At 44.5% G+C, this 26,342-nt stretch overlaps 1 protein-coding gene and 1 long non-coding RNA gene across 4 annotated transcripts in view; both read right to left on the reverse strand.

The window, feature by feature from the left end:
• Window positions 1-218: 218 nt before the first annotated feature.
• tbc1d1 (TBC1 (tre-2/USP6, BUB2, cdc16) domain family, member 1) overlaps window positions 219-26,342 on the reverse strand; it is a 39,408-nt gene continuing 13,284 nt past the window's right edge. For 2 of the 3 annotated variants that reach the window (XM_076030377.1, XM_076030386.1), the window contains exons 3-22: window positions 25,598-25,687; window positions 25,395-25,499; window positions 23,937-24,069; window positions 23,523-23,614; window positions 22,820-22,936; window positions 21,958-22,083; window positions 21,566-21,714; window positions 20,966-21,226; window positions 20,401-20,514; window positions 20,026-20,139; window positions 19,732-19,865; window positions 16,219-16,419; window positions 13,020-13,181; window positions 11,927-12,085; window positions 8,495-8,595; window positions 8,245-8,388; window positions 7,011-7,170; window positions 5,285-5,454; window positions 1,894-2,070; window positions 219-1,806 (exon numbers count right to left, since the gene is read on the reverse strand). In XM_076030377.1, the coding sequence (XP_075886492.1) occupies window positions 1,534-1,806; window positions 1,894-2,070; window positions 5,285-5,454; window positions 7,011-7,170; window positions 8,245-8,388; window positions 8,495-8,595; window positions 11,927-12,085; window positions 13,020-13,181; window positions 16,219-16,419; window positions 19,732-19,865; window positions 20,026-20,139; window positions 20,401-20,514; window positions 20,966-21,226; window positions 21,566-21,714; window positions 21,958-22,083; window positions 22,820-22,936; window positions 23,523-23,614; window positions 23,937-24,069; window positions 25,395-25,499; window positions 25,598-25,687 (2,982 nt within the window). In that variant the 3' untranslated portion in view covers window positions 219-1,533. The remainder of the gene's footprint in view (window positions 1,807-1,893; window positions 2,071-5,284; window positions 5,455-7,010; window positions 7,171-8,244; window positions 8,389-8,494; window positions 8,596-11,926; window positions 12,086-13,019; window positions 13,182-16,218; window positions 16,420-19,731; window positions 19,866-20,025; window positions 20,140-20,400; window positions 20,515-20,965; window positions 21,227-21,565; window positions 21,715-21,957; window positions 22,084-22,819; window positions 22,937-23,522; window positions 23,615-23,936; window positions 24,070-25,394; window positions 25,500-25,597; window positions 25,688-26,342) is intronic. The other variant, XM_076030385.1, reaches the window with a different exon arrangement.
• LOC142891013 (uncharacterized) lies at window positions 7,446-8,238 on the reverse strand. Its single transcript, XR_012927163.1, has 2 exons — window positions 8,086-8,238; window positions 7,446-7,973 (listed from the first exon to the last, which is right to left on the reverse strand). It is a non-coding gene; the product is annotated as an uncharacterized LOC142891013 (long non-coding RNA).

Consider the following 26,342-nt stretch of genomic DNA (forward strand, 5'->3'; position numbering starts at 1 on the left):
CTTGTAGAGGCCAGAGGTAACTTGTCTTTTATCTCATGTCTGAATAAATTTCGTATTGTAATATTTATGCAAGTTTTTCTTTTCCTGATGTGAGTATGCATTATTTTGGCTGACTGTATATATACATATATAAACATTATTTTTTATTGTGTGTGGACACAGTTGTTTCTCCTTGGATCCTGCTGTGTTGGGTACATACATGCACGCTGACAGACACGGAGACTTGTCCCGACACGTTTTTATTTCAACCTCTTGAAGTCGAGTTCCTTGAAAGAAAGAAACTCTTGTCTGTGTTTTAAATACAGTGAAACGCATATTTCCATATAGTTGCGACCAAATGTCAGGGGCAGAGCGCTCGGTGACGCGCGTGTTTAGACAGGAGCCGCCAAGTCGAGACTCCGTTAAACCGGCGTCTCACACCTGGATGTTCACACACACGGCAACATGAAGGGACAAAACTAAAAACCAACAACCTGTCTTCTAATGTGCTCAAATGATATGAAATCTATTTTTAACAGGCAGAAACAATCAATTAAAAAAAAAAAAGAAAACAAGTGCAAAGACAGACTGGAGTAAAAAGTGAAACGTGAAAAGTGAAACGTCTCGTCTCGCGTGGTGTGGCGTGGCGTGGCGTGGCTGGCTGGTTGGTTGGTTGGTTGGTTGGTTGTCGCTCGGCTAGAAGCGTGTGGACGCAGCGGCGACGCTGCAGCTCCGTCTGAAGGAAGCCAGCGGGCCGAATACAGGAGATGACTCAGAGCTGACAGATGGTCTCTGCGGCTGAAGACGTCTGCTCGGTGTTTCAAACGCCAGCATGCCTCCCAGCCATTCGGAGGCAGCCATGTGGAAAAGGCCAAGACAATGTTAAGCCCCCTTAGAAAGAAATGCTCTCTGCTGGGATTGCGTCTCTGTTGAGACGAATGGATGTGTACTCAAAGGTGAGAAAAACAGCAGGGCAAAGGGCCTGGACTTATTGTGATGCTCTTCCTGTCAGATAAAGAAATGCAGTTGGGAAACTGTTGAAGAACCAACATGAAGAATAGCTCGTGTTAAGTTGGTCACCCTCAACGCTTCCTGTCCACTTCCTGTTCTCTGAGGAGCTACCTGCCTGATTGGTCGCCCGTTTTTATTTTGTTCATGCTCGCTTTACATTTACAAGGATGTTCTTTGGCCATTACTTTGCATTGCGCCACACCCAGACCACACCCAGACCACAGCTCAACACGCGACGACACGACAGACTGGTGCAAATGTGTCCTGTTAGTACAGTAAGAGCCCGGTGGGTCAGTGCTTTCTTTGGGGATCGTCCACGTTTGTTCAGAACTGCTTGTTAGTAGAAAGCTCTGGATGTGATTTGGGATGACACTTTCTCATTCTTCATTCTCATTCCTTTTGTGCGCTTTTTCATAAAAACATCCGCGAGCTGGGAAAAAGGATAAAAAGCTGAGGTGAGGAGACCCCTTCGTCTCGCTAGACCTTCTCTCTCTTTGGACAACTGGCCGACCTTAACTTGTTGGGCGATTTGCAAGGTTGCGGTTACGACCCCTCTGGGTGGACCGCGGGGTCGGAGACAGAGTCTGAGGTCGCCGTCTCCTCCAGTGAAAGGGTCCCCGGGGCTGGGGGGAGCGCGAGTCCGTCGGGGGGGCTGCGGATGCTGAGGCTGTTGAGGAGGTCCTGGAGGTGGGCGACGGTTCTCGCCAGCTGCTCCTTCTCGCCCTCCAAAGTGCAGACCTGCTCTCTGAGCCGGCCCTCTGACCGGGCCAGAGTCTCCACCTGGCTCTCCAGGCCGGCAATGCGAGCGTGTGACACCTGGGCGGAAAGAGGGAACGCCGGTGTGAACAAAGACGCCGAACCCCAAAGACCTCGTCGCTGTGTTTGCACGTCCACGTTTGTTACCTGCAGCTCCTCCAGCAGGTCAAGGTTCTGTTGTCGCAGGCTCTGATTGGTCCGTTCCAGCTGAGCCGCTCGCTGTTGTTGGTTGAGGGTCGGGGGCGTGTCCAGCAGCTCGTCCTGCAGGACGTGGTATTCCACTTCGTAGGCCTGCAGCTGCTTGGACACGTCCATCTCACAGACCTGCAGAGGCAGCAGGTAGTGAATGGGAGGCTGTCGGTCGATGAATTGGGAGCACACTTCAGAAATACGTCATAGTTCAGTGAAATACATCTGAAAATCAAAGGTCTGACCATAAGGCAAGAATCTAAAAGGAGACGCACATTAACTAGACACCGTTGACTGAGTGTAAAGATGGACGAGGCTTCTGGTTTCAAACACAGAAGTAGCGAAAACCTGCAGTCTATCGTCTGGGCGGCAGGGGCCGCCAGAAATGGTTGCAAAGAGACTAAAAATGACTGGCTGTCGATACGGAAAGGATCGCTAAATTCGTACCTTTACACGCTGGTTCCGATTCTAAACCAGCGTGTAAAGGGGCAGCAAGGAAAATTCGCTCGTATCCATTTTGTCTGATTTGGTCACATTTCGAGTAAAAACATCCATAAAGTTGTGGCTGCAGCTCATGTTTAGTAGCCAAGTGTAGTCAGCTTACCAACAGGTGGGCGGGGCACACTGCCTCGTGCTCCAATCATCCCTCACCTCCGGCACCACCCACACATCCAAATATGCAAAGTTCCCCTCCAGCGAAGTTACAAACAATTACATTTTCTCGGAGGCTGGGGAAGTCAAACTGGAAACACCAGATGGTGCCAACCGTGAAACTAATCTCTCTGCTCGGCTTCAAAACGGGTATTCAAAAACCAATGCGTGACGTCAGGATGATGCCGCCCATCTTTACAGACAGTCGGTGGAGAGACACATACTCACAACAACTGATAAAACGTTGCTGTTCCTAACTGGTTTGAATATCAAACCTTGTGATTCAGAGCATCGAACAAACACAAATAAAGGTGGTGTGACCATAGTTGTTGTTTGGTTGCAAGTAGACCCTTGCAAAATGCAAATACGCTCATAAAACACAGACCGTTCAGATTCTTTTTGTGATGGGAGTGAATATTGTTTATAATGACGCACAACTTGCAGCGCACCGATTTATAAAATACATCTTGATCACACCTCTGGAAACCAAAGGTGGAAAAGTATGAAGTAGTATACAAAGTGCAATCACACTCGAGGCTGAATACACTGCACCTACACCTGCAATTATGTGTTTCTTCATAGAAGGAAGTAAACATCCTGTATGAAAACACCCTGTTCTTGGATGAGCCACGACATTGCCGGCTTATTAGCAAGACAGATTTGTCACACTTGGGAGGGAAAGTACCGGCATGCAGGCATGACACAACAGCCCTTTGTTATTATGCAAATCACCCTTGGAAGGGAAAAAAAAAAAACCCTAAAGAAAACACAAACTGCTGCACACCTTTATCAATGTCGTTGCGTAACATTTATAGACTCAGCGGCAGCTGAGCGTGAGACACGTCGTGATCTCAGCCTGCGGGAGGCGCCGACGGCTGGGTTCGAGAGCGGCGAGTCGTCCTGGCCCATCCGAAATGACGCGATCGCCGCGCAGCGCAGCGCCGCGCTTGTTTTTCCACCGGTGGCGCTGACGGATGAGGTTAAAGGATAAATGACTTCAGCGACACTCCACCCATCAGCTGTTACGAGAAGAGGGCGTGTGCAGCACTGATAATATCTGGCACTCGGAGCCGATGATCACTCCCGCGTTCTTGTTTTGTTGTTCAGGTAATGATATAGTCACTTTATTTGACGCCCTGAGTTGTAAAATCACATGTCACGGTGACGCAAGGCTGCTCAGCAGCCGACTGAGGTGGGAGGTGGAAAATGCCGCGAGTAGCATTTGGAGACGCGCTGGAGCCACATATTTTTATTCAGATCCATAAGATAAGCGTTCTCAGCCAGGCATGGACAAACTATGGCCCGGGGGCCATATGCGGCCCTTTAAGCTTTTTAATGCGGCACTCCGAACTTGAAGAAATGATATCAATATAAAGTGAATCATAAAACAGTTGTATTTCATCAATTATTTCAGTGTTTTAAGAGTCACTTCAATTAAGAGCTAAATGCCATGGGGCTTCGGACACACATTTTGTTGCAACTTTGCTTTTGTTCATTTTCAATTGACATTAAAGCTCATATTTTCTACATATCCCATGATATATATTTTTTTCTCCTTTGAGGTGGCCCACCAGTGAAAAAGTTTGCCCACCTCTGTTCTAAGACAGTGGTTCTCAACGGGTGGAGGCTCAGGAACCCCATTTTTTCCCCCTCATCATGAAGTTGCGACCCAAATTTATTCCACAGCACTCAAATTTATTCCACAAAAATAAAAACGACAGCCCTCTTTCTATTATGTCTAGTAAATAAATTATTGAAACTATTTAAGAGAATTTTGTGTCCTGCAAAATAAATGTCCAACACGTTCTCTGTAAATATATATATTTTAAAACATCAGGTTTTTTGTTTTTTTTTAAAAAAAGGGGGGAACTGCTCACAAAGCCGCTACCCAATCAAAACGGCACCAGTTGAGAAACGTTGTTCTGAAGGTCATTGAAAGTGACATCATCGTGCAGCAGGATATAAATGCAAAACCTTTGCAGTGACTCACAACGTGAATACGTGGCCGACGCTGCGGTGCGGCTTGTGTCTTTTCATGACAATTGCAAATAAACACGCACATAGTGTAGTGTTGACACTGTAAGGATGAGGAATTTCTTCCATATTTCATTACCGCATATAATGTAAGCCATTTGCTGAATACTTAGACTCCTGCTGTCTCTCAAGAATAATTCATTTCCTTGCAGATTTTTTTTTTAGAATAATGCAAAAATATTTTTCTAAACATGAACAATACATTTGACAGTCTTCACAACATAGTGTGCAATAGATTGTAAGTGCATGTTTAGATGTACTCCTTTAAATTTTGCTTTAATTTAGTGTATTTTGCTTCCTAGTATTTCTGAGAATATTATTAATGAACCGCTGTGTGATTTTCTTCCAGACTTACAAACTTATACTTTCAAGTTGATCAATTAATTCAGTCGTTTCTAGCTTTATAATGTAAAAGTGTACAGACTTTTACATTTAACTATTACACACCACATCAGTCATTCAAATCGAACGTGACATGAACTCCACTGAGTCAAAAGGAACGTGAAACGCACGATTAGTTCCGAGAACTGAAAATGCCTCATTACAACCTAATTTAAAAGGACTCGAACGCAGCCTGGAAAAACAGGACTTCCTCTTATTATTCCAGTCTGCCTGTCCGGTGACTGCTGGAAACAATTGAGTCTTCGCCGTATGTTTTTCTAACCTGGTTGATGGTTTTCTCCATCTGCACCAGGCCCAGTTTGGGCAGCATGGTCTTGATGAAGTCCACGATGGACTCCAGGCTCTCGTGCTGCAGGATGAGCGGCTTGTGGCTGCCCAGCAGACTCAAGGCCACTTTGAAGATGACCTCTGAACCCTGAAGGAACAGCATATCTGAGAGGGACGGGAGCAGAGGAGAAGGTCACAGAGGAAGAACGACACACACACACACACACACACACACACACACACACACACACACACACACACACACACACACACACACACACACGACAAAAGATATCTTAAGAAGAAAAGTCTCGACACAGCAACACCCCCCGCCCCCCAATTGCATAACAGCAAGTTAATGACAGGTGCTTTTGACCGCAGCTTACTGCTATTGATTGGCGTCTTACTGGGCTTCTAATACATCAAGCAATTTGACGTCATTGGAGCCGTTTAAGCAAACACAAATGTAGGCCAGGGTGAAAGCATCTGAGGTGGAGTGTTTGTGCGCACGCTCGACATGAATCAGGGTGGGGCCGGGGTAAGGTCAAATGAAAAACAAAAAAAATGTGCAAGTGATCCTACAACAGATTAAGAGGTGGGAGTGTGCGGCAACGCATTAACGCTGGATATCAAAGTTGACGGCGCTGGCAGCAGAGGAGACACTTTTCTGCGGCAAACCCACACACACACACAACACACAGTGTCACGCTCAGCTGAGTCCCGAGGTGCCGGCAAGTCTGGCTCGAAACTGAGCATGAACACAACACGAAGGCAGGAATAACAAAAGACAAAAGGAAGGAATAAAAGAATAAAAAAATCTACGTGCGAGAGTGGCTGATGGGTGTTGACCAGGGTGTGGAATACCCGTCAATATTCCCATCCTCCTGATACCAATCTAAATTTCCTGAACATTCAGGAGGCCAGTAATAACCTTACAGTCTTTCAAGGATGCAACCTTCTTTGCATCAAAGCAGCTAACATCACCTTTTACTCATTTTTCTGGTTCAAATCTGCTCCCTTCCCCTTTTGTGAATAATATTTAAAAAAACAAAAAACTGTATGTACAGGTACTACCCGAGAAATTTGAATATCAAGTAAAAGTTGTTTTATTTTGGCAATTTAACATAAAAGATTAAACCAACAAATTGTATTGAGCCATTAAACGCAAATTGACATCTCAAGCAGTTCCTTGTTGTAACTTTGCTGATTAAGATTTTCAGCTTATTAAAACCACAACCCACAAACTTTTTTTTTTAAGCTGCAAGAGCTGAACAGCAAAATCCAAAGAAATAAAAACTTGAAATATATTGATTTGCATATTATTTGTTTATATAATATGTCACATTCACCTTTTTAGTTGAATTGCAGAAATACTACAACATTTCAGGATATTCTAATTTTCTGGGTAGTACCTGTATATATATATTAAAACTTTGCTTTGAGGCTTTGAGGCGATCTCATGGGTTAATCGGGGCCGGACCCCCATGCACCCCCTGTATTCCTCACGCTGGTATTTACACTGATGAGAAACATGAGATTTTTTTTTTCTTGTCATTTTTCATTCCATTTCAATTATCACTCACTGAAAGCTTGTTAAAAAAATATCACATCTGAATCGCTGAGGAAAAAATGGTTAAGTCGGTGACGGGAGCCATTGTATGTAATCGCAGAAACACACACATACACACACACACACGCGCGCACGCACGCTGGAGGCTTACCAAAGACTCTGGCCACGAAGCCGAGAGGGAAGTGAGAGGCGAACACAGTGAGGAACCAGGGGGTTGCATACAAGCTGGGCCCGATCTCCTGCTGCTCCAGGTGGCTGTAAAGATCTCTGTGGTAATCGTGGAGCAGCCGCGACAACTGATACATCTGAATCTGTCAGAAAAAAAACAATAAAAAGCTTCTTTTAATTTTCATTGACTGAAGCCCCATTAATGACTGATTGGGGTTTGTACATGCTTGAACGCGCACAATTCCAACGCATTAAGGAAACAAGGCACGGCTTTGAGGCTAATGTGCGCGGCAGCATGACGTGCCGCCGCCGGAGAAAGATGGCTTTGTTTTGTTAGCTTGCTAATCTTCTAATTCCACCAAGATTAAATGACAACAACGAGAAGCATAGCAAGACGTTTCTTTTTCCGTGGCAAACAGTCAACTCTCTGTGACCTTCGCCACATCACGCGCGGCGTCGACGTCTCACTCCGCCCCACCCTTGGTGGGTGTTTTCTGGAAAGGAAGAAACTTTTCACTGGAATCCATTATCACAAAGGCAGCAGAAGAATGTAAACACAAGGGCTGTGGGGTATGAAATACGGGCAAGACTTGGTGAGATTGTGCATCTCGTAGTTGCCTGGTGTTATAACACTTGTCTCAAACTGGCTGTGACAGATGATTCCTGGCATCGCCTTCAAATAAAGTGAGCAACACAACACCACTTTGGCGGGAGAAACAACACAAGATCTTCAAGGTAGAGGGCAATGAGCACGTAGCTGCACTGAAAACTCATACTGGTAGTAGGGTGGTGCTGGGGTGTTGCTGGGGTGGTGCTAGGGCAAATCTGGGGTGGAGCTGAGGTGGTGCTGGGGTGGTGCTGGTTTAGTGCTGGTTTATTGCTGGTTTATTGCTGGTTGAGTACTAAGGTGGTGGTCAGGTGGTGCTGAGTTAGTGCTGGTTTTGTGCTGTTTTAGTGCTAGGGTGGTGCTGGGGTGGTGCTAAGATGGTGCTGGGGTAGTGCTGAGGTGTTGCTGGTTTAGAGCTGGTTTCAAGCTGGGGTGGTGCTGTGGGAGGTACTGGGGGTGGTGCTGGTTTAGTGCTGTTTTATTGCTGTTTTATTGCTGGTTTAGTGCTGGTTTAGTGCTGGGGTGGGGCCAGGAAGATCCCACAGGGCGTTAGCACGTGTGCGGTGTGCGTTCCGTCTGCTGGTAAAGTGTGTTCCCGTGCACTCTTTACCTGCAGGATGATCATGTCAGGCCTGTACTGCTTGCGCAGCCCCATGTCAAACATGAGAAACTTGAGCATGTTGAAGGCGTCCTCCTCCCCCAAGTGTAACAGCAGCACTCCAGCGATGAAGGACAGGCCCTGGCAGTAGCCCACCTGCAGCAACAGCAATAACAAACCTGATGCCGACGCGCTCGGGGATAAAGAGGCGGGAGACTCCAGTGTGGTATTGATAATATTACGAGACGCGGTTCGACGATACCTCGGGGTCCAGCAGCGAGTAGGCCTTGAGTAAATTATACAGAGACAGTTGTCCTGCTCCCAGCTGCGCTTGGAAATAGGGATGTGTTGGAAAGGTGCGACCTGAAACGGAGCAACAGGTAAGACGGTTAGACAGACGCTTATGCAGAGATACACTGAGCTTTGTTCCAATGATGATACCACCAGTTTTAATAACTGATCTATGACAACAGACTTACTGATCAGTTACTATTGAAACATTTTTGATACCTTGGTTTCAATGTTAGTTCCACAACGCTATTGTTCTGATACCAGATGTTTTTCAACCAATTTCAACAACAACAAAAGCTATGGGAGCATTTTGGCATTGAAGTTTGGTCCCAAGACCTAGTAGCCATAGACATTTCCATTTTCAAGGAGGACCACTAATCCTATGACTGCTCTCACTTTACAGAAATCAAACTACGACTGCAAGACTTTGGGGAGAGATGTGTTTGTGTGCGAAATTATATCCATGAAAAACCAGCTGCTGCATCTCCATTAAAGGGCTCTGGGTTAATTGTCTTATTTAATAGTATTCTGTGTCCATGAAGGACACAGTCTTTGTTGACCCAGCGGGCCCGGACCTCTGAAGGCTGCAGTCCATTAATTGAGATCCAATGTTTGTCTGACTTTGCCTGTTCAGAGATTTGGCGTTGTCTCACTGGCATGCTGAGAAAAGTATGAAAGATCATCTGACAAGCGTGTTGCCAAGAGACACACATCGCCAGGGTCCAGTAGAAGCACCTCAGTGAATAAATTCTGACCACTGACATTCTGTCTCTGCTGAGAAACCATTTTTTTTGGGGGGGGGAGGGGGGGAGGGAGGGGACACTGATTAAATGAGGGAAAACCATTCACTAGGAGTTGGTGAAAAGCAGGGTACTTTAACAGTTAGTAGTTCATACGTTTAAGATTTTGTCAAGTTAAAATGGTCACGTCAATTTAACAACAGGAGAGGCAGCTTAAATTCGCCTTGAGTACATCTCTAATCGTCAGATCTGCAAAGTCAGAGCAAGACCTTCTTAGAATGAGCATTAAGATGTTAAAATCAGATGTAGAAGGAAGTTGCAGTCATATTAATCCTGTGAATGGGAGGGAAGCCAGCAAAGCAAGCAAGCAGACACGATCCAGTGCTTTGATACACATTAATGCAACATCAGAGAGTGAAAACCTGTGGCTGTCAGGTGTAAACTATACTCCCACGGTTCCAAAGGCCTTGCAAGGTGGAACTGTGTGGTTGCACTTTCACAAAACATTTTATCAATAATAATAATAATAGCAGCACTAAATCCAAATTATCATAAAGCTGTTTAAGATGATGGTATTTTATAATACACTTGAATAAGACAATTTGGCTTTGAAGACAAAGTTTTGAAGCTTCAAAAAAGAACACATCATCACTAAAATAAATCAGTTTCCTAAAAGAAACAGTAATAAGCAAAAACAATGTTTTGTGGCTTAAACCCTGTGTTTGAACACCGCTGCAAAACTTTGTCGCGCACTTCACAATTCACTGGAAAAAAATAAAATAAAAATGAGGGCTCGCCGAGACACCGGCGTGCGTTAAGCCGTTCCAAGACTCGCTTACAAACAAGTTTGCGAAGGCAAAGGCACATGTTTGTTGCCACAGCCGAATTCCTCCGCCTCCGCGAGCTTAGCGTTCGGGGGGGCCGATAGGATGCGTGTTCTTTTCACAGGTGACAGCATAATGAGCGAGGATCTGTTAAATAACTTTGTGAATGCGCGCGGCTGGTAATTGGCAGGTGCATACATGCGTTGCCGGGCTGCCGAGACGTCTCCACTTACAGCGTGCGACTTGCCGAGGCTTTGGAAAAGACAATGACAATGGTGTTGAACGCAAATGTGAGGAATGTGCTGTAGGGGCTTTGCGTTGGCCAACGCAACTCCCAAACCACCGCACACCACCCCACCACCACTTTAAAGGTCCAGTGTGTAATATCTGGCTTGATTAATGATTTTCACATTGGTAAAATCTTAATATACATAAATCCATTAATAAAAGTGTATAATCGCAGTTCAATAAAAGCAATTTGGTTTTCCAAGATCAGGAGGGGGAGGGAGACGTCGCATCTAAACGTCATCACTTGATGTTGCCGTTTCTTCTTCAAAATCTCCAAATAATACACAGTTGACCTTTAATGCAAACTTTTTGACTGGTGATGCTACAATGGGTTCGAAAATGTGAGTGGCTGAAGCAGCAGCAGATGGATGGAGTGTTTTGTGATATGGAGGAATATGTAGAAACATGTGCTTTCATGTCAATTGAACAAAAGCAAAGTTGCATCAAAATGTCTTTGTCTTGTCACAGTATTTTGCTCTTTATTGAAATGACCCTCAATACTGAAAAAACACATGCACAGCTATTTTATGACTTACTGTTAATATTATAAATTCAAGTTCGGTGGGCCGGATTAAAAAGCTTAAAAGGCCGCATTATGGCCCCCGGGCCATAGTTTGCCCACACCTGAACTAGAACCTTCAATTACAAGCCGCTGTCCTCTTTCAGACTCGCTGTGTGCTGCTCAAAAGTTTGTTTTTGCGCTGTGATCTTGCAAACACACCGGTGTAGTAACTCCAGTGCAAACCATTCCGATACGACGGAGTGCACGACACCTACACGACGGGGCTGAGCTGTGAACCGCCACTGTTTGTGTTGTTGCATCTCAACCCCACCCTGTTTGATGCAGTTACTGCGAATAACAAGATATTCGGAGGAAAGGCCCGGCGTAAGCAAAACCAAAGGGACACATCACACCCGGAGCAGATGTGTGGGTGTAGTATGCAAGCGTGTGGGTGTTACAGGGGTGGGGTGCACTGTTTGTGTGTGGGTTTCAGGAGGGAGGTGTTGTGAACATTTGATTGAGGAAAGTAAAAATCGAGGTTAAATGAAGTGTGACGCTCTGTACAGTTTGCAGCCTTTCCAAACATTTGCAAGATCTCGCAGGCAAAGACCAAGGCCACACATGAATCCTAAAATCAGTAAATACACACATTTTGACACCTGTTAAGGTTTTTTGGCTATGAATGACAATTATCTGAAAATAAAAATTGAAATGAACAACGTCTGTGTGGGTTCTCTCCGGGTTCTCTTCCTCCCACAGTCCAAAAACATGCATGTGAGGTGAATCGGAAACTCTAAATTTTCTGTAGGTGTGAGTGTGAGCGTGAATGGTTGTTTGTCTCTATGTGGCCCTGCGATGAACTGCTGACTTCCTTCGCCCTATGACAGCTGGGAGAGGCTCCAGCAGACTACCACGACCCTGAGCTCAGGAATGGATGGATGGATGGATGGATGGAAATGAACAATATCAATAAAAAAAGCAGTAAAAAAGGTTTCGAAAGACAGTTCAGCTATAAACGAAAAATGTTTGCGTGCGTGTGTGAAAATTACCCAAGTCTATGAGGATGGCGTGCTGCTGGGAGGTGAGCTGCTTGAGCAGCTCTTTGTACGGCGTGTGATTGGCTGGGGGTCGGGAAGGGACAGTCTGCCTGAGCAGGTACTGCTCAGAGAGAAACTTCCAGATCTCGCCTCGATGTTGCCTCGGGACGCCTGCCGGAGAGGAAAGAAATTCAGGTTAAATGAGAGTCAAAAGGTGGGCGGGGGGCTAGGAGGTGCCCGCAAGGTCGAGTGAGAACGACAACACCAAGAAAAATATGACAGAGCCGAGACACAATGTGCTTGGAGTGGATAGTTGGAATGTGGCTGGGAGCGATGTGTAGGTGAGGTTAATTCTGTTAAAAATAGCTGCTGCTGTTAACATAAATCAGGGCTGTTACCCTGTTCGGCAAATATCACACAGGATGATTGTTGGGGACTTTAAAGGTCCAGTGTGTAAAATTGTTACGGAAGCCCACCTGACAGGGCGTTTTGTATTTAGGTCACTGTCAGGTGGCCTAAATGGCAGCAACTGGGAGCCTTAATGCTCTCTCTTCTTATGTATATAAGAACAGTTCTAAGGAAAACTAGATTTATTTTATTGTAATGCGAGTACACACTTTATTAATGTATTTATTGGCAGTATGTTGAGCTTTTATCAATATAAAAATCATAAATCAAGCCAAATTTAACAAACTGGACCTTTACTGGCCAGAAACCTTCACGTACATCGTTGACTTTTCGAGTAATATTCAAGAATGAAGACTGAGGAGATCAATTTCCTAATACTACACAAACGTAAAGAGAAGAAGGCACTGAAGACAGACAGACATGAGGGGATGAGAGCTAGCAGGAAATGCACACAGACACAAACTGCACTAAAAGCAGCTCAGAGAATGTGGTGCTCTTTTCTATCGTTTTGTCTGAAAAAGGGCCAATTGCTAATGATTACGGGAGGGGGAAATGTGACTTCAGTTTTTTTTTTTTTTTTTAGCTCCATACATGAAGCTTTAGGCAATGTTTGCCGACACTCTGGTGCCTCGGAGCCGAGAGCAAACACTTCTGCGAAGCGTTGACACACGTGTTTTGCGCGGCCCAGTGTGTGTACCTTGTGCGACGGCAGCGTGTATGCTTTCCAGGTTGAATTTGACCTTTGCCCTGGCGGGCGTCACCAGCATCTTCTCCCACACCAGAGTGACCTCCTTCAGGCACGGCGTGATCTCCTCGTAGTCCAGCTTCAGCCGCCGGTTCTGCAGGTCGCTCTCCGAGGCTGCGCCACATCAAAACACAGCAGAAATGCGAGTTGGTGAAAGACAGAATAGCCAACGGAAAGGAACGTGGGAGTGCCCCAGAGCTCTTATGCCTAGCTTCTATGTAATTTTGCCCGACTGAATGTGTATAGGTTTGAAGCTTCTTCGGTGGAACTCCTGCGACTTTGAAAATTTTCTCAGTGTTGCGGCAACTTTTCCAGAAGGCGGCCAGCTGATCTTTCGCTTGCATTCTCACTTTGCACTAGCGTCCCGGCTTAAGATGGCATTACTTATGCCTGTCACTCACATTTATCAGTTAATGTTTGAAGAAGGATGAAAAATCTTCACGAGGCCCAAGTTTCCTCTTAAAGCCGAGCGACCGAGCGGAACCGACTCTCATGCTTTGATGGCAAATGACACAAGACTTGCTCTGTGGCTCGCAAACGCATCTGCGTCTGCTGCGAATGACGTACAGAGCAAGTCACGTATGACTTTGCGGCTTATTTGTGACCAGCCGGTGATGTGACCTCGATGGCGTGACACAGCTGCAACGTAGATCCTTTTCCACTGTGTTTTTGTTGGTAAGGCTTTACGCGGACGGCGGTGTCGTGACAGTGTGATTTCAGACAGCGAGACGCTGCTGAAAAGGGAAGGAATGAGAGGAATGTGCTCAGTGTTCATTTGCATCGAGCGGCCTCGACAGTGACAGCCTGAACAATTAAAACGGCGTGACGGCATCAGTCACCTGCTGTTGCTGCTGCAGGTGGACCAATCAGTGGAGTGATCTGCCTCTGCCTCCAATAACTGGAATCACCTTCAGTTTGTTTTCTTCATCTAAAGGCGAACGGCTGCTTCTTTACACCCTCCACCAAATTATTTATGGTTACACAAAAACATATTTTTTAGAAAAAGGTAGATATTGTTTGAAAAATAAATTTCACCGTTCACAATTTAACAGTATTCAGCCGTAAGAGAGGGAACCGTGGTTTAAAAGTGAAAGGGACCACGAGTCGAGCGTCAAACTGATGGTGTGAAAACGTAGGTGGGAAGATGATGACGGAGGAGGAAATAATTGTCGTTCGTTACGCATTTTTGTTTTGTGTAAATCTCTTTCGGGGAAACAGGCCCCGTGTTATTATAATACAGTTTGGCACCAGCTACAAACTGCACAGGAGGAGACGCAAACTGCAAATTCCACTTCGACACAAGACGCCAGTGATCAAAGGAGGTGAGGGCGCACCCAGGGGGCCCTGGTGTGTGTTCCTCTCCTGTGGGCAACACCCTTCCTCTCGCCCTTCCTTAATCTTGCGCTCAGAGCCCTTCTTTAATTCTTTTCGCTGTTTCCCTCCTGTCGAGGCGCCTTTCGCTCTCCTCTCTTAAAACTTTGTTGGTCTGTCGGGCTCACCCCCCTTCCGCCTCTCCCTCCTTTCCCTCTGGGACTTCCCCACCCTTTCCGCTCATGTGTGGTGTCCACCCAGTGACCAGCTGCAACTTGGCAGGCGAGAGGGGGTGACATCACTTTTAGCAGGACGGGAAAGAGCCAGAGCCGTTTCCTGCTTTGACCGAGGCTGAAAGCTTCCAGGAAATAGAGGGATCAACTATTAATAACCAGGATGTTCCAAAATGATAAGGAAGTTGAAATTATGCAAGTGCGCTGCTAATCGACACAGCCGACTACTGTGTGTGAGGAAGTCATTCGGAAAGAGTAAATGAAAACAATGCGAGGGGCGCCGGTGGCGCTAATCAAGTCTTGTAAATCGTGAAAAATCAAAGAAACAAAGGAGGCGGGAGTGACCTGGATTGTGAATTGTACATAAGAGGGGGAAATAAACCCCCCGCACTATATACTCACCACACCCAGAGCGAGAATAGATGCTGCAAGAGAGGCCGGCGCTTATCAGCCGCCTGGAGACAGGCAGTGGCGTCTCTAGCTGCAGCCCAACCGGGACCGGCCGAACCATTATCCACTCCGGACTCACCTCTCGCCTCTCACTTCTTCCCAGCTCTCCCCTGGAGCGCCCCAGTCAAGATAACACACACGACCGGTGTACAACGGGATGCCAACATACAAGGAAACGCCGACGCTGAGGCACAAACGCAAATAATGAACTCAAAAATGAGGTTGCAGGGTGAGAAATGACCAACGAGGCGGAGTGGTGTTTCAACTACAGCGCACAGCGTATAATACTGTCAATGGAGAAGTGAGGTGCACGAGTGTGCGCAAAATAAAACGACTCAGAGCGCGGGATATTGTGTGTTTGTGTGCTTGTGTGGTCGCTGTGTTGCTACGGCGGATCAAAATCAGTTCTCTTGCCCAAACTGCTCCTTGTACAAACACTGACCCATATTAGCACAACATATACAGCTGCCCCCACCTGCCATGGATAACGTGTGTGTGTGTGTGTGTGTGTGTGTGTGTGTGTGTGTGTGTGTGTGTATGTATGTGTGTGTATATGAATTAGTGCTTTGTATACAAAGACGGTGGTTAGGTGTGGTCACATAGCTAGGTGTGTGTCGCTACATGCCAACTAGGTCAGGGAAGGGGTGGTGCACTTGGCACGCCGTCAGTAGAATTAACAGCAATAATGGGTCACACACGCGCGTGCGCACGGCGCACACACATTATATAACCTGCTTGTTTGTGTTGCCTTGCAGTTTTTTTCTTTTGAAAGGGATTAAAACATTTGCAAACTTGAAAGGAAGATCTGCTAAGCGTTTGACAGTGCCACAAAGCCAGTGATGACATCCCATAATAAGGAGGCGGCATGGAAGTAGATTGTTTTGCTCTATCAATCACTTTGCAGCATCGGGCAGAACGAGAGTTTTTCTATTTTCTATGACAGCGGCAAGACTCCTCATGCTGCGTCTGCACATCTGCAATTTTAATTCAATGAAACTTTCGCCTGCTGAGGCAAAGTGTCTGCTGCAGGGAATGTGAGGCCACCTCAAACACTCTGCAAGAACCTTTGTTTAGGAAAAACTGTGCAAAAATATGTAAAAATCTTTCTTCGCAGTTGTGTGTAATTGGCCTTTTTACCACTCATGTGTTCCACTCACCCTGCAACTTTTGGTTCTCCCGCTCCATCCTCTGCAGCAGGATCTGCTGCAGGATGGCCTTCCTCCACAGCTCCCGCAACTCCTCTTTACTTTTTCGGCTCCTCTCCTCTGGCACCACCCCTACGTAGGCATTGCCGCTTGCTCCGCCGTTCACCGGGCTCACGCACACTCGACCCGATTCCAGAGTAGAAGCCGCATGCTCTGAAAAGCACAAAAGATTTGGATTTTTATTCAAGCTTTGATAATCGGTTTCAGCTGAAGATATGGCAACTTGGAAAAAACAAATAGATTGACATTATTCACAAGCTGGATGAGTAAACATGGCCAACTTCATCAAAAAAGTGGTGCAAAAAATATTTATTTTAATGGTATTTGATTCCAAAAAAATACATATATACATGTTTATATAGTTAAAATAAAGTAAAGCCCAGAGTCGTTTGGATTTAAAGAGTCTATTCAATAAAATTTAAACTCTGCCTTGACAATTCTGTGTAATAAAATAAAAGCACTTAAAATAGATATCCGAGACGGTGAAGGGACACAAAGACAGAAGTGTTTGTGTGACTCCACCTCAAAAGTACAGGGTGGATCCCAAACCTCAAAATACTCTGGGCCGTTTCGAGCCATGACAAAACAACCATCCACGCCGCACTTGCTTCTCTTTTTTCCGTTTTTCGGAGCGCACGCAAGTTGGCGTGCACGCACGCACACCTGCGCAACGCGCACACCTCGCACGCTAGACAGCGGCGCGAAATCCCTGAACGTGCACGACACTGAAGTTGTGTTTATGCTCGGAGGGCTTAGTGTCGCTATCTGAACATACAGGTTTTAATTAGAGGGGATGTGGGCGCAGACAACAAACAACACTTGGCGGGGCCTTGCCCTTGTCACACAGGCGCAGACTACTGTGCTAGCTGCGGTCTGAAAAGTTACCTTTAAGGTGTGAAAAATGCAAATGCACTGCGCACGCACACACACACAAACACACACAACACTGGCGGTATAGAAGAAGCAACACTATCCACCCCCTGAGCAAACAGCCCAACGCGGCCATAACAAAGTCCCTATCATGTATGCGTCTACACAAAGTGTGTCATCAAGGCTGGCGCTTTCCTCTGGCGCTGTCTTTGTGTGGACTGTCAACATGACCTTGACGCACCGCCACCCTCTCCAGTGTGCACTTGGAAACAAGAAACTGGACACACCCATGACTTCATGTATAGAGGCGCGCGCATGAATACACACCCAACTGGGCCCCGAGCTGGCTGCCGAGTTCATGCAGCGCGAAGTCGAGCCTGAGCAGAGACCTCATGGATGCCAAGTTCGACTTTAGCAGCAGATTTTATCATTCAAAATGAAGCCAGATGACTTTTGTGTTGTATCACATAATAAAAATAATTATAATAATGAGTTTGGTCAAAAAGCGGGAGAGTGCAAAAAACAAACAGACAAAAAAAAAGTTACACTATACAGGCTGTTTTGATGCACATGCACATAAAGAGCTGACAATGCAGTTATTTTATACTTAAGCACGCTCTATTGGCAGCACATTAAAGTGGAAGACACTTTCTAAAGGATACAACATTATAACATTATTAATCTATCCGTTCAAAAAGTTTGTCACCACAGACGAGGTCCACTGCACCGTGTATGAAAGACTGTGAGCTCCGCAGAGATATTTTTCACACTATTCTTGAGTGTGTCTTCACATAACACAAAGACTATCATCATACCACTTTAACGGTTGTAACGTCTGTTTAAACCGGTGGTTGTGGCATTTTCACTGTACTTAACAGTCACAAAGAAGATCCAAAGAGATCCAAGAGCCAAACAACAGGGGCAAAAAGACATGTGAGACATGTCACCAAGTGCAAATCAGTTAAATACAGAAATTCTCTTGTTTTGGATTGTTTACAGGAGGCTCACAAATCAGACAAGCCAGACGTCCTCAAACGTGACTCAGAAAATAATGAATCAACGTGACTTTGGCTTCGGTTGCAAGCCTCGAAACGGCTCCGTAAAGTGAATGGTGAAATGTTCTCCAGACACTGTCAACAAAAGCAGTGAATGTCAAAGCAGATTTACTGCGATCATGACACATTTCCTGACTCTTGCCAAAGGTGTGCATGAACTTGTTCCTGTGCGAGCATCTGGGGGTAAAGATTTCCTGCAGCAGTTTCTTTTTTTGGTCTAGCGCTGTGTGACTAACCCAGCCATCTCGACTGTCAACACTTGGTCTGTCATACGCACACGCACAACGTATAACTATCAAAACTCAGGATCTGTAGACGTGCATGCACATGTATGGTTTCACCCCTTGCACAGACAGACAGACAGACAGACAGACGTGCTAAGGTGGGTGATATTTCAAAGTTGCTTCAAATGACATTCCATTAAGTGAAATGTTCACTGTTATCTCCCAGCGCTGATCACACAGCTGGAGTAATTAAAGGATAAACATCCAAGCAGTCAAGTTTTTGAATGACTGATGACACGGGGAAGTCATTGTGGTTTTTAAATAATCAACTGACATTATGAGTTGGCTATAAAATAATTACTGACAGTGGGTGGTTGATGGCAAAATAGAAACCGTTGTTTAAATATCACAAACAGGATGTATGATCTGCATGGATTTCTTTAACCCTATTACAAAGTAAAACAGTGACACAGAGTGGACATACTTAGGAACTGCAACATAACCTTCACCATGAGGAAACAGATGTATATGTTCTTTGTCTCATCATAGTGCGTCGGCTTAAATTTTATTTTCTTTAAAACAAGTGTAGCATGTTTTATTGTATTACGTGTCTGCTAGTCTAAGAGTATAAAACCATGTCACATTTCTTGGCTCAGCTTGTTCAAGCGTGCACGCACACACGCACACACGCACACACACATGTTGTTATTATAAAGACGTAACTTGTTGTAATCCACCTGATCCAGCTCTCTGACATGTCGACACGTCTTGGTGTGCTTTGGAGCTCTCTTACGCTCACAGGGCCATTTTTACATATGCATAAATACGGCATGTTGGCACATTCATTCCTAATATTGCAATGACATGAAACATACAAAATTATGACGAATGTAATTAGGTTAAAAGGATTATGGAGGTCATTAATTGGTGATAAAATTATTCAATAGCCTACATGGTTTTATACTGACCTTGTTGTCATGTACGCCCACTCACAGCTGCAAATGTTGCTTCCTATACCAATAGTATAATTTTTTTTTACCTTACGATGATGATGCTTCAAATAACCAATAACATTTACTCTGACTGGTTGACTTGCAACAGGTAGAATGGCACCTTGTTATGACAAAGTGTGCCCCTGGCGTCGAATCAGACTGTGCAGATTTGGTTGCCTGACTGGCAACCAACTGCGCACCTGTCCTCTACTTTGCTATAATAAAAGACATATGTACTATAAAAATAATCAGTTGAAGGTGTGTGTCAATACTTTGTTTTCTTGGGCAGGACAAAAATGGAATGAGTTACACATTCAGGCCTACCATTGAGCTCTGTGCTTTTCTGAGGTGTAGCAACTCGCAGGAAGATCTGCTGCCTCCAAGAGTGGCGATGGCTGCGCAGAGGACTTTCACCAACCTCATATCCTGCTTGTGGTGAGGAAAGAGCGACTATGTCCCTGAAACAACAACAACAAGCACACAAGTCAAATATATATCAGATATTCATAAACCTTCTTTAGGAACAATCTAATTCTATCTATCTATCTATCTATCTATCTATCATAAATGGCATTTCATTGTAGAGGACACGCAAACTGGGTTCATGTGTCAATGTACCTGCTTTTTGTTTCAGAGGATTCATTCTCTTGAACCGGGGCCAGAAATTGAAATTTCAGAAAGTTAGGGACAGAGGAGGAGGAGTGGAGACGTGCACGCAGACCGCCCAGAGGACTGAGATGGAAAGGTGAAGAAAACAGGAGGCAGAAAACAGATGAAGAGAAGCTTGGGCCAGGTTCACACAGAAAACTGTGCACAAGCATCAAGTGTCAAAACTCTGGATCACTTTCCAAAGCTGAGACCATTTAAAGGCAGGTATAGAAGTTCTCTGTGTAAAAATAAGACCTCAAACAGCAACAATGGGCTTTTTTAAAACAAAGAAACTGCGTGGACCGTGAGGCAAAGTAAAATCTAGCGGCGCTGCTGGAACCTCACCTTCGCTTATTGGGTCGAGTTGCAGCAGAAGGTGATAAGGGATGATGGGTAAGAGAACAAGAAGGTGAATGGGAAGGAGGAATAGGAGGAAGGGTGGAGTCGGTTGGGTTAGGTCTGAAAAACAGTGGAGATACAGAAAATAGAGCAAAGAAGAAGGAGCAAAAGAAAGGCAACACAAAATCAAATGAAAAGGACGAGGAAGGTTCAGAAGAAATAGTGGAGAACTCTCAAGGGCTGAGAGATGGTAGTCATGATCTAGGACCATGACTGATCAGTAGAACCCCCTGACTGTAACAAGTCAACTATGAAACTCAAGGTTGCAGGAAAGTTGGAGAAAAATAGAAAATGAGCAAGAAATCTTTCCTGCATTTATCATAATTCAACATCCTTCTCATTAAATATCCAAACTGTTATGTTGGCTGAGGGCAAAAAAATAAAGGAAAAAACAAAAAGAAAAGGGAAGGAAGCACAAACTGAAAGACAGTGACTGTGAATTCATAGACACACTCAGCTTAAATATATTTCCAGCTGATTGTTCCCCTTGTTTCCTGCATCTTTCTCTTACTTGCTTTGGTGTGGCGTGTCAGTGCTGACAGAATAGTGCCGTATGAGTTTGGGCTTGGCCACCGTGGTCTGGTCCTGCGGGCTGCGTGTCAGTGGGTGAACAGGTGAGTCCTCTGCCGAGGTGGGAGTGGGCGGGTGGCTGAAGGTGCTGGCCCGTCGGCGGAAACCCTGCTGCCGAGCGTTGCCGTGCGCAGGGGAGGAGTGAGGAGAGGGAGGCAGGGAGGAGTCGAGGTGCTTCAGGTCTCCTGTTGAGTTGTGGCACCTGAAAATACGGCAAAGCAACATCAAGAACAGCTGGGTTCCCATCCGTCTTAGGAATGTGCAAAACCTAAATAAAATTTTAAAAAATGGTGATGGAAACAACTCAATTTCTCCAATATCGCTAAAAAATGTTTTACGCTCTCATGGTCCCAAAGGTCTGCACCAGTCTTTCAAATGAGGGGAAGAAGTGTTTTCATGTTTTACTATTGTTTATTACTGGTAACTGTTGTTAGAGTAAGAACCAGAGCTATTATCCTCATTAAACGCAACATTGAGGATTCACTGCTCTGAATCTACGGGCCTACTGGGTTCTGGCTCGGTGTGTTCAAAGTCTGTTCACCTGAGTGGGCTGGTGGCTCGCAGGTGGCCGCTGGCAGGCAGGGGATCGTTTGGGCAGGACTGCTCCTGGCTGCTGTTGACTGTGCAAACGGACAAGCCGCTGTCGCTTCCCACGCTGTCGCCCCTCTGAGATCTAGCCTTGCTGCTGCCCTGCAACAACAACACACCTCTCAAGATTACACAGTGCAAGTTTTCACTCGCTCAGTTCGCTCCACGTAAGCCGAGGGGCTTTTTCTCCATCATTTCCAGTATAAAATTTGTTGCTATTGATGTAAAAAAAAAAAAAAAAAAAAAGTTGTAACAACAGTATTCTAAAAATGTAAAGACAAAATAACAAAAAATGCATGTTTGTCCATTACTGAATATGAGCCATAAATTGAATTCCATCATTACCCTCCAGATGCCCTCCAGGGATTCAGTGAGAGATCGCTTGGCTCGACTCTTGAACTGCTCCAGTCTCTGTCGGCTGCTGCTCTGCTGCTGACCCTCGCCCAGGGCTGGAGCTGATTCTTCATAGCCCTACATGTAAAGAGGCAAAGTAAGGAAACCAGAGCAGGAGGAAGTAGGAGGACCTGGAGAGGTGATATCTAAAAGAAGCGCAAGACATAAACGGGGCTTTTGACTCATTTTTCACTTGTGACTTATGACTTGACTGTGCGCTATCTCAGCTAGTCACACTGACTTCTGATTTGGTTACACCCCTTATATTATCTGATACAAATGCCAGTGAATCTATTTGTAAGAGACTAAAAGGATGGCTGAAATAACTAAAATATAATTTACCCTGTTTATAACTCAAGTATGATTTTTCTACGTAATAAGCCATATATCGTTTCATGAGTTGGGGTGAGTCTTACAGATTTAGCATAACGGAACCTATTCAGGTAGGTAGTTTATACTATTTTCACACAGACCAATGATCACTGAGAGACACGACATGATGGGGACTGAGGCTAAAAAGTTTAGAGAGCTTGAGACACATTTTTCCTCTCTCCACATTTTGTTGAATAAAATTACACTGAGCATTTCATTGTTGTGTGGACACACAGCTGCATTTTAACTGGTGGCTAAGAAAAGCACCGTTTGGTAAACAGATGCATGTGTCAGAGAGTCACAGAACTGAAGCTGAATAACACATAAGAAATTTGCAAAACTCTAATAAAAAGAAGAAGCAGAAGAAAAATAGATCACTTTTGAAATAAAGACACACCATTCATGAAGACACATGATCAAAGGAATGCTTTTGTTAGGTTACCTGCTTGTGGTCTCCCGTTCCAACATGCTGATGGCACCGTTGTCTCTCCTCATACAGATGCCTCAGGGAGGCCATCACTAACTCATTTTCTTCCTGGTCACTCTTGGGATGCGCCCTCTGACAAAACACAAACTCTTTAAATGTTGAGAACACAATTATGTAAAAACAAAACTGTCCAATCCCAAGTTATACTGTTATCAGAACAAAATTGTATTACATGACACTTGACTATTACGTGCGTATTAGCATTTGCGGCATTTCTGGACTAATTGGGGTCATGGATTAATTGAAAGATCTTTTTTTAATTATTATTTTCAAGAGTAATACAATGTGTTGCATAGAAATACAAAACGCTATCCAGCTACAATTACAATTCTGTACCGACGTAGTAGTGAAATTTACAAACATCACCAACAGATGGCAGCAGCGTTGCAGACTAAAGGCTTGTTTATGGAGCAACATTCTGAAACAGAACTTTTTTTTATATATATATATATAAATAAACGAATTATGAGCAAATAAAAGGTTTTACTTGATAAAAAAAAAAAAAAAAAAAACATATATCCCTGTTTCTTCCTCTAAACAGACACCAACAGTGTACCATGAAAAGAGAGGCATCTGTAGTAACTGAACTAATCAATAATCCTTCAGAGAGTGGACACTAATGAATTTGCAAATTTCCATAGGAAGAAGTAGTCACAACCTTAGTATTTTCAAAAACTGATGCTTGCTCATGGTTGTCCAAAGAGGCCAAGTGCCTCTGAAGTTCCAGCTTGGCTTGTGATGGGTGTAGACCTAAAACAAAAAGGGGGAAAAATACAAATAATTACAAAATAATATTGGCTCAGACTTTATAGGTATCCAAGTTAAGAAACTGACTATAGCTGTTGTTTTTTTTTAATTTAGCCCACCTGAACCTGTCTTCAAAATAAAAATCGCAAACACATTAAGGCTGGCCGGCTTATATTAATGCATGAACCAAACATGATTTAAAAAAAAAAAAAGAATTAATCTACAACATTTAGCCAAAACTTGAAACTTGATTTGGAAATGCTTGGATTTCTTTTGTTTGTTTGTTGTTGCACCAGGCGGAGCAGCAGAGTGGACAGTTTAATACCTTCTATCCTTTCACACAGTCTGTGGAGCTGCTGCATGGGGCAGCTGTCACACTGCTGGCTCTGGCTCTTTGCATTCTGCTGCAGGGCTGCGACAGAGAAGGCCTGCTTCAATGTCAGCATGATCTCATCCACCTATGGGTCCGAAAGGGGTGGGGGATTGAAATGTGTCATTAAATATCAAAGCAAATAAGGGTGTGTGTGCGTGCGTGTGTGTATTCCACCTTTGAAATGATCAGCTATAACTGAGAGAAGGAAGAGGTCTGCTTTGACTCAGCGATGTTCTGTCTGTCCACGTAAATAAAGATCTGATCTGATATTTATCTATATTATTGACATATTGTCAATGCTAAAGGGATATGTACATATCTTTTTGCCAATATCTGAAGTTTATTGACATCCTGTCAGGTGACATCAAAAAAGAAGAAAAGTTGAGTGAGCAGCAGAAGTTGCAGTTGGACTTTTCTCATCTTTTGGGAAGATTACAGACAGATTGACAATTAAGGTCCTTGCACACCGGGCAATAGGTGAAGCGACGCAAAAACACAAATTTTTTGCCAGCAATTTTTTTTTCTGTTCACACCAAGCACGAGGCGAATATGCGTATAGAATTCACGAAAAGAATAAAGTTTGGGGCTCTGTCTTTTGCGCCAAAGGAGAAACAATGGAGTCGACTACATCCTCAAGTGGTGATGTCCTGGTGATGGTTGGATTAAAAAAGAAAAAGAAAAAGAATAGAAGTCTTTGGGAACACACAATATTGGTCTTCAGTGAGGTGCTGCAGCCGTTAAATTAAAGTAATGACTTTCGTATGCCTAGTACCTTAATTTATAGCGGACATGTGTATTCTGTATTCTCGGCACAGGTGGAAGATACTAAATGTTTGGTTAAGAAGCGGTGGTTAGAAAAAGTATGGTGACCAAGAAGTTTTGTGTTACGCGAGTAAAACAAACCAGCGCCTTCTACCACGGCTTGACAAAAGAGGAGATGGGTGAGTTCAACTCGACGATCCGGGAGCTCAAATTTTACCCGGTTAAATTTTGCCAGCAATTTAGAAAGTCCGTCGGACAATTTGAAGGATTGCTCCATCAACTGGCTCCACGTTTGCAGAGGGAGAGAACAATTTACCAAAGCTTTGATGTGACGTCATCGAAACGCCAACATCATTTTGATTGGTCAGAGGTCCAGCCGCTCGCCTCAGCAAAATTCACACAAGAGAGAAAAAATAACAGCCGCTTTTTCGCTGCGCAGAAATTGGCCGGCTGGTGTGTACGGTTGACTTAAAGAGGTTTAGAGAATTCTAGAATTCGCTCCCTGTGTGAAAGGACCTTCAAACTGAAACACAGTTTCAAAGGAGCTCATCCATTTTCTGTCTTGTGAGAACAATCCATCCAGTCTTTGGCCTGTTTTGTTTAAATACGGCCCCACTGCACTGCACCTCCTGTGCTACTGTCACTCACCAGTGATTCGTCAGTGCACTGAAAGACATAGCACACAAAATGGCAGTTTCCCCTTTCCACCGTCTCTCTGCAAATGAAGCCAAAGTGGTCTACGTGACGAATACCCTGAGGAGAAATGTTTTACGTAAGTGAACTTAAAAACAAAACAATGCTCCTTCACAAAATCAAATAGATCAAAAATACAAGAGGGAAGCTTCTCCTACCTGTGAGCAGAAGGAGATTTCTCTGAAACTCTTCTCTATGGAAACTTTCTTAGTATCTGGACTGATCAGGAAGATCTGAGACCGGCCCACCTGAAATAAATAAGAATATAGAAAACCGCAACCATTACTGGGTTTATTGTTATATTCAAGCTGCGAGGTCAGATGGGGGCGCTCCCGGATGATGTGTTATATGACACATTTTTTTGGGACATCCCCCATTCACGCAGTTATTTCAAAACCCTAAAAAAAAACTGTGCGGAACTTGATGTGTCGCACTGAGATCCAAACTTCAAAAGATTGTTGATGATCGTTTTCCATCTGATGTCTTTCATTGTGTTTTTAATGAACTTAGAAACTCCTTCAGCGATTGATTAACGATGCATCTGTGATCAGTATGAACGACTGAGAACATAGTGGTTGGACTTTTAACCCACTCCTAGGTGTGGTCTGCTTCACTACAGAGAACAGCTCTGCTGCTGCTACTTATCTAAATGATTTTCTTTCATTTTTTTACTGAATAATGTTTCAAGCATTTTAAAACATGTCTTTTAGTCCAGTTTATTCCCTCTATCTACATCTATCTATCCGATTTGTAATGAAAGCCAAGTTAATCAGTGTCTCTAGAACAGATGATGTCAGCGGAATGAAGTAATTCGGTCAACTATCTGCAGCGGCAGCAGCAGGAAGTATCCTGAGTCAATAACGTCTCTGCTGAGATGGACGGCAACAGGCCGCATGCCAGTGG

Source organism: Nelusetta ayraudi, unplaced genomic scaffold, assembly GCF_046127955.1.
Source record: "Nelusetta ayraudi isolate G7.1 ecotype Tasmania unplaced genomic scaffold, CSIRO-AGI_Nayr_v1 ptg000004l, whole genome shotgun sequence".
NCBI lineage: Eukaryota > Metazoa > Chordata > Actinopteri > Tetraodontiformes > Monacanthidae > Nelusetta > Nelusetta ayraudi.